This window comes from Curcuma longa, unplaced genomic scaffold (assembly GCF_044706935.1).
Source record: "Curcuma longa cultivar G26 ecotype Majalengka, Jawa Barat unplaced genomic scaffold, ITB_CL_G26_1.1 contig_22069, whole genome shotgun sequence".
NCBI classification, from domain to species: Eukaryota; Viridiplantae; Streptophyta; class Magnoliopsida; order Zingiberales; family Zingiberaceae; genus Curcuma; species Curcuma longa.
The window spans coordinates 2,032-10,885 of record NW_027431807.1 but is presented as its reverse complement, the minus strand read 5'-3'; the positions used below and the strand labels follow the sequence as shown (position 1 = coordinate 10,885).

General features: G+C 32.0%; 1 protein-coding gene across 1 annotated transcript; it reads right to left on the bottom strand.

Annotated features, from left to right (window-relative positions):
• Positions 1-4,012: 4,012 nt before the first annotated feature.
• On the bottom strand, positions 4,013-8,632 carry LOC141817830 (inositol phosphorylceramide glucuronosyltransferase 1-like; the record flags this gene model as incomplete). Its single annotated transcript, XM_074705453.1, has 5 exons — positions 8,434-8,632; positions 8,099-8,333; positions 5,386-5,506; positions 5,106-5,291; positions 4,013-4,176 (listed from the first exon to the last, which is right to left on the bottom strand). Coding segments are annotated over exons 2-5 (705 nt in total), but the record flags the coding sequence as incomplete, so codon positions are not given.
• Between the last annotated feature and the right edge of the window lie 222 nt (positions 8,633-8,854).

Below are 8,854 nucleotides of genomic sequence, written 5' to 3'. Positions count from 1 at the left end.
GTTAGATTTGGCCCCCTTCTTGTATGATTTTTTCTTTTCCATAAAAAGATGGTCTTTTTATTAAAAAAATTATTTTGTTTATAATTTTTCATATTAACAAACCAAACGTCTTTTCTAGTTTTTTTCTAGAAAATAGAAAACAATATATCATATCAAACGCATTTTCTGTTTTCTAAAAACTAGATCAAAAAACAGAAAAACAGAAATAGAAAATGAAAAACGAAAAAAAAAAAAATCCAAACCAAACACCCCCTTAAATTTTTATTATATAATTCAAACTTCAAAAATAAAATAAGTTTTAAATGAGATGCAAAATGGAAAAGTCGTTTGACCAGATGATATTTCAATAGAAGTATGAAAATGTCTAGGAAAATAAGGTATTGAATGGCTTACAAAATTATTTAACATGATGTTGAAAACGAAAAAAATATTTGAGCAATGGAAGATAAGTACTCTAATTCCCTTATATAAGAATAAGAAAAACATACAAAATTATACAAACTATAAGGGCATGTTTAGTTCAAGGTTATCGTTAATAACCTTAGTTATCTGTCCAAGTTTATGGACGATAACCGTCCAAGTTTATCGACGATAACCTTATTTAGTTTAGGTTATGATCAATTTTCAAATAATGCATTATCACCACCACATCAGCAAAACATTAGCAAATGGGTTATTAACTCGAAATACGATTACCTTAGTAGCCTAAGATTTTCTGTGATTTTGGAGATTAACAAAAAAAAATTCTTGATTACCCTCCAATTTTAAAATTGAGTTCATTAAAATATACCGTAAAACTTAATTGAAACTGAGTTAATTAATTCAATGAACTTTAATTTAAATACTTATAAATTTAAAAGAGATAATTTATCTTAAATTTTAAAAAATAAAATTATTAAATTATATTTATTAATTTAACAAATTATTTTATTAAAATAATTATTTTAATAATTATTTTATTAAAATTAATATATAAATTTATTTTAAATTTTAAAAAATTATAAATAAATTATATTTATTTTTTTATATATTATCAATTTATTATCATCATTAATATTATTAATATCAATATTAGTAATTTAATTTAATTTAAAAATAAATTGAATCAAGGGTAATATAGTAAATGTTAAACTGGTTATGTTTTATTCCCTCCAAATAAATAAGTTGAACCAAACAACATTAGGTTATATTTATAACCCATAATTTTAGTTATATGATTACCTGATAATCATATAACTAAGGTTATGCATGATAACTTGAACTAAACGCACCCAAAGAGTATTAAACTAATGAGTCATACCATGAAATTTTAGGAAAGAGTAATAGACAAAAGTTTAAAGGGAGACTACGGTGATCGAAAATTAATCCGGATTCATACCTAAAAGGTCGATAATAGAAACTATACATCTTCTCAGACAACTAATTGAAAAATATCAAGAGCAAAAGCAAGACCTACACATTGTATTTATTGACTTAGAAAAAACTTATGATAGAGTCCCAAGAGAAATTATATAGAGAATTCTAAAAAAGAAAGGTGTTAGCGTAGCATATATTGAACTAATTAAAAATATGTATGAGAATGTAATGACCAGAGTGAAGACTTCAGGCAGATTAACTGAAACATTTCTAATAAAGATAGGGTCACACCAAAGATCAACTTTAAGTCCTTATCTTTTTATACTAATCATAGACGAACTCACTGGACACATTCAAGATATAGTACCATGGTGCATATTGTTTACAAATGATATTGTTTTAGTAGATGAGACATGTAAAAAGTAAATGCTAAATTACAATTTTGATCGGAAACACTAAAAGTGAAAGGTTTTAAGCTTAGTAGAGTAAAGACAAAATATATGAAATTTAAGTTTAGCAATATTAGACGTAATGAGACAATTGTTAAAATAGGAGATGACAAGTTGTCTGGAACTGAAAGCTTTAAATATTTATGATCATTTTTACAAGATGATGGAGGGATTGAGAGATGTCTTACATAGAATACAAGTAGGATGGTTGAAATAGAAGAAAGCATCGGGTGTTTTATGTGATCGTAAAGTACCTCTAAATTTAAAGGAAAATTCTATAAAACGGCGGTTAGACCTGCTATATTATATGACGTTGAATGTTGGGGTATGACTCGAGCACATGCGTAGAAAATGAGAGTTGTAGATATAAGGATGTTAAGGTGAATGTATAGGCATACGAAGATGAACAGAATAAGAAATGAGAGCATTAGAGAGAAAATCAGAGTTGCATCTATTGAAGGATAACTCTGAGAGACACGTTTAAAATGGTACAAGCATGTATTTAGACGAACCAATAAAAGCTCCAGTTAGGCGATGTGAAACTATGACAAATATACACATCAAATGAAGAAGAGAAAAATTAAAAAAGACTTGATTAGCAATAATAATAAGATAAAATTTATTTAAGTATAGATAATGATATAGTAGGGAAATAAAGCCAATGACATAGAAGGATCCATATAGTCAACCCCACCTAGTAGGATAAAGCTTGGTTGTTGTTGTTGTATTTTTTTTAAGTTAATTATTTTCTATCTGTTAATTCTTTTCCTCCTTTATTGTTAATTCTTTTCCTCATTCTTTCACCCATGAGGGTAAATTTAATTTAATTTTAAATTGATCAAAATAAATTCAAATTAAATCCATTTTAAACCTACTTAATCATTTCATATCTACTCCTCAATAAGCATCAAACATTTCACAAAATAGTATCAAAACTTAAACTCAACATCCAACATTTCAAATACACCTCAATAGTAAGCATTTATAGCCATCAAATATTAATAAAACAATTAATTAATATATTTTATATTAAAAAAAATCAAAACTGTATCAACGTGGTACAATACGATACCAAAACCATAGGTCCTAAATTGAAACTCTGGCATGACTCGAAATTTTAAATCTTGGTTTAATGTTAACTTATAGTTACCAAATAGATTCGAAGTCTATACTATATAAGTAAAAAATGCAATTAGAAAATGAAAATAACTTTCGTACCCTCCCTTAATTATTGAAATATAGTACAGTGGAAAACTTCACATCTAGATTTCCCCAAGCCCCAAAAAGCTCTACAAGAAGAACCCCTCTTCTCTAAAACAATAAGGTCTCTCAAACTCCAAACACACCTTAGGTATCTCCTATTCTGCAAAATGCTCCATTAGGGTGATAATTTGCAAACTTAACTATCCCCATGCAAAATCATGCTAAAAACCACTCAAAAGTCTAAAATAGATTTTGTTTGACACTTGGTATAGTTGGATCTGTTAGACCCAACACTGACCCAACATGGGAAATCCATAACCATCAATTGATTCATTACCAACAAGATTGGCAATGGCTCCTAGACTACAAAAGTAACCTAAAGTGTGCTTAGTGCACAACATATCTATTAGAAAGCATCTGGGAAAGCTTCAATACCTTTAAGACTATGAATTAAGAAGAGAATGTAGTTTATTCCTGCACAATCCTATATATTGTTGAACCCAACACAAAGAATTCAAAACCCTCAATTGTTGCATTACCAACAAGATTGCCAATGACCCCAAATCATTTTGGACCATGGAAGTAACCTAGGAGTGACCGAAGCTCACCATATCAATTAGAAACATCAAGGAAATCTTCAATACCTTCAAGACAATGGATTAAGAAGGGCATGTCCAGACATAAAAGGCATTAATATTATAATCTTCCAACTAAAAGACACCATGTAGAAATATTTATAGCTATCACATTAGTTGAGATATTAGATACTTGATGCTAGATAATAAAAAGATACTTAAATCAATAAGGATTAGGGTAGACTAATTAGGAAGTGAAAAAACATCACTACAAGTGTGTGTGTGACCTAAGAAAAATAAGTAACCTTTCTTCATTCTCTCAAGACAATGATAGTAGAAGATAACTTTATGGAATGTAGATGTAGTGGTGATAAAAGCATGCAAGAATGTAAATTTGTACTGTTAGTTTCATTTGTACTAGTAACTCACCTTATTCGCCAGCATGTAAAGGCCAACATCTGCATTATACAAGGTGGATAACCTTTCCATTTCAGGTACAGGTCTAGTTTTCATGGCATCAGTTGACAAATCTGGCTCAAAAAGATGTGCATTGGGGAAGTCAGAATAATATGTATTCAGAAAACCTTGATCTCCTGCAGAAATTTAAGAACAATTAATGAGATGACAGGATTCAAAAAAAAAAAACAGGGCAAAAATCAAAAGCCCCCCCCCCCCCCCTATTATCAGAATCATCAAAAGGGTGCCCCTTTTTCAAAAAAAAGTCAAAAGGGCATGCCACCATATTTCACATACCGAAGTAACCCTTATTCCAACGTTGTTGTAGCAGCCATGACATAGCTTACTACAACATGTAGCAACTACAGAGTAGCTACTACATGATGTAAAAAATAATAATTCAATTTGATCAAAAATCTATACATAGAGCATTTTTATATAAAAAATTATTACCAACTTGGTTAAAAATACTCAAACTTGATCAAAATCATTTCAATATGATCAAATTCAATGTAAAAAATGTTGTAACAACTTGGCTGCTAAGTAGTAGCCCTGGCTCCTACAATAGTGTAACAGTTAATTAATCGTTGTTCCAACAGTTTTATGATGAATTTGACCATGTTGAAGCAATTTTGATCAAGTTTGAGTGATTTTGGCTAAGTTAATAATAATGTTTTTGATATAAAAGTGTCCTATGTATAGATTTTTAAAATAAGTTGAATTAATTTATTTTACAAGTTGTAGCAGCTACATTGTGGCTGCAAATAAGGGTAACTTCGATATGAGAAATATAGTAGGGCACCCTTTTCGTTTTTTTTTTTTTTTTGAAAAAAGAGACGCCCTTTTGACGATTCTTATAATTAGGGATGCCCTTTTGATTTTTGCCCCAAAAAATATATCTAGATGCTTGAGATTTCTAGTCATTCTTGAATTGATATTTTCAAGCTCAATCAAAAACGTGCAATATTACATGGTTAAAAACCTTATATAGAAGCTAAATATTCATTTATTGTTAACATCGCTCTAAAATTTAAAAGTTGTAAAAGAAATTAGTTTAGAAATTAACCTCCAGTATATGAATATAAAGTAGTTACTTTGCTCATCATATCTGTGAAAATGGATTCAGAAGGCTCCACAACCATCACACCAGAGTTTAATCTTTCAGAATGTTTCAAGTTTGCACAGAACTTTCTACACTTGAATAGATCGTCAATATTCTTTATCACAATTGTATCAGCATCAAGATAAACAACTAGACAAGAACAAGATAAGCTTAATAAATCCACTTTGAGTAAGGGAAATGGATGAAAAGCAAAGAACATTTTATAAGCTAATAAAAAAATTACCTTTTCTATAGTTTGTCATATTGAATATCTTAAGTTTTGTGTACACTCCCCAAAACCTCTTCGGCCTCACACTATTTGGATTACTCAATAAACTTATATGCTGAACAATCCAACCATCAGCCTACATTTAATCTAAAAATGATAAGTGAGCACCCAAAAGGGAGAAAAGATGCAGATATATGATAGTAATTATTGAATCATAATAAAGAATCTCGGCCATATGATATACAAATTCAACAACAAAAAATTAACCATCAACAAATTACCAATATCAACCACAGAAGGAGAAATTTGACCAGCTATGTATAGCGACAAAATTTTTCAGGTTGTCAGCATGATCACATGCAAAACCATTATGTTACCTTGGCAATTTTGACAAAAACTTTAATTAAAAATCTTTGGTTTTCACAAATTAGATTTGTAGTGTATGCAATACGGCACAGATAATTAAGACTTATGGACCGATCTTCTCATTGCCAAGAATTAACTGACTTCTATGTGTAATTAACTAAATTTCTTACCAATACTATTTAATAAATATCTCAATGTACGCAGCTTTCCATATTCCATAAGTTAGCACATTAACAATGATAAAGAATAGCATCCTATCAGTAAATATTCGGTGAAACCACCAGAAATCAGCAGGAACTGATCAACCATGATTTAACTTGCTAGGTGGAACAGATAATATAGTATTGTTGTCATTCAGCACCAGGGACAATCAAAAGTCACAAAAAGAATTTATTAAACCCAAAGATGGATGGGTAAGAGAGATTAAGTCTTCTTTTATAAACCCCAGCCATGACCACTTCACCCAAAACTGGACACTAAATATTCTTCTCCTAAAATAACTTAGATGAACTTAGTAATAAACAACCTATTCTGTTACAACAATTTTCTCTTAAAACCAGAGTAATCAAAATTAATATTTACCACTTCAAATCTAATTACAAAAAAAAATACTAAGTATTGCATTATTCTCCCTCACCAAAAAGATCTCAACTTAACTCCATCGACTAAGAAGACTTGAAATCTTGATCAAGCTTCCAACATCGTGTATAGGTGTAGGAGAGGATGGTCAAGAGGCACACCTACGGAAGCTAACTTTGGCATTTTTGGTTGGATTTTGAAGAATATTATGTTACTATCTAACAAAGTTCATATTCTATGATCCAAGTATCATCTAATTTAGGCGCTCCTTTTAATGGCCTAAGTATCTCCCAGTCGGACTAATGGTAGTAAAAGAAGGAAGGTTAAAATAAATAAATAAATATAGAGATTTCAACTATTGGAAGATGCAGATTAAAGTTGCCTCTACCAGATACAATAATTGCAGATTTGATTGACAGTATCACTAACTCCTTGGTCTATAATAGGAGAGGGTGCTACCATATTGTGCATGCCTAATTGGTGTATGTTTTGAGCAATACAATTCTATTTGTTGTGGTCATGGGCATAGGCACTCTTCTCGTGCCTCTCTCTCGCTGTGATCGCTTTTTTCTCTTTGTTCTTTATGCTCATTAGTTTCCCATAAAGGAGCAATTTTGTTCTTGCATAGAGAAACCTCATGATATTGAGATTTCAACTATTGATCCTCAACAAGATTTCCTCACTAAGATATATGGGCATCTTGCATTTCAATATCCCATAAAGGAGCAATTTTGTTCATTCTATGATGTTGATATGTCAGATTGACAATTAATAGGACTATAGGAGTCCACTTTATAGTTTTACATTCTGATGAAACAACTTACTAATGTAAAAGAGCAATAACAAAGAATTGTAGCCCACTCTCATGCTAAAAAAAAATTATAAAGCTATGAGAACTTGTGAGATTATGTGGATCAAGCCCTTATTAGCACATCTTGAGTTTTCACATACTTAAACAACAAATATGTGTCGCAACAATCAAGCTATTAGTCACATTCCAAGCACTCTGGTATATGGTGTCATTAATTGCCATTTCATTTGAAAGGTTACTATGTCCAAGTATATCAACATGTCATACACTTCTTTGAAGAATAGATTAATTATATTTTATAAAGCCACTTAGTAGGACCTGAATTATGTTATTAAATCACAAGTTAGGCATGATAGACACCTACCCTCCAGTTTGTTATTTTACAAAGTCACTTAGTAAGTTTTGTTATTATATGGCAAGTTAAGCATGATAGACATCCACACTCCAGTTTGAAGAGGAGTTTTGGAAATAATGAGTTAGTCCAACATTTTGGTTAATATAGGGTTGCAAGTCTTCAGGTCATGAGGTGTAATCACCAGTTAATTAAATATAACAAACCATATTACCAGTAACCAAGTCAAACAGGAATTAGATAATCAGATTTAATAACAAAAACATTTATCTACGTTCTTTTCATTTGGGATGGTAAATAATTATGCTTGAACACTCTCACACATGTAATAGACTATTCAAAATAGGATGGTTAGGTCACCAAATCATGCTCAAGGACGATTCACATGTATAGTTCATGAATGAGATACACTAATATAGAATTGCCTAAATGTTAATTATGATAATAACACATTCAGAATCTTTGACAATTATCACATTCCAATAGCCAAAAGTACATCTTCCAAAGCCTTCCCGATAAATCACTTGCAGCAGAGAAGAATGCAAATCTCTTTGAGACGGTAGCTACAAAATTTGAACCTAAATCATCTAAGCAATGAAGAAAATTAGGAGAAAACTTACACGGAGGAGCTTCTCGGCATAGTCGGAGACGCCATCTGAGACAAGAGCAACCATGTCTTTTGTGGCTCCTGTATCCCGGATCGACTTTCCAAGAACACGAACTCCGAGGAGAAATTCGTCCCCGTAGAGGAGGGTGACATAGGCGTCCTCAGTCTTGGATTGCCCGCAATCCGCAGCACTGAGAATCGCCAAAACTACGACCCAGAAACCTAACCTCGACACCAACGACTTCATCCTAGTAAGTAGCAAGCAAAGGGCAAAGATCAAAACAGATCAAGTACTAAAATCGACCATGGCAAATCAGTAGTGAGAAGAAAGAGGGAAATTTTGTTAACCCGAACAGCAGGCGAGAGGTTGAGTAAGGAACACAAAATCGACGGCAGCAGCAACGGAGAGTTCCTTAGCGGCAAGCAGCTGGAGGAAATCACAGACGGGTTGTCGGAAGGCAGAAGCCGGAAGCCCAGGCGACGGGCGGGATGTTCGGCGATGGGACTCCGAGGACGACACGACGGAACAGACGGTGCCCGATACTCATATCCGTTCATTCATCGATTGTAGACAGATCTGAACCTGGACGGCTCTTTTTTTTCCTTTTTCTTTTTTTTGATTAAAAAATTATGAACTGCTGCCGCACGCCATAAAAATCGATACTGTCCCATGACATATCATAGGCCGTCCAAAAAAATGGATCGTCGCTCCAGTAGTCTCACACGGTCGGTCTCACGATCATTTATGAGACTGTAAATTAAAAAACTA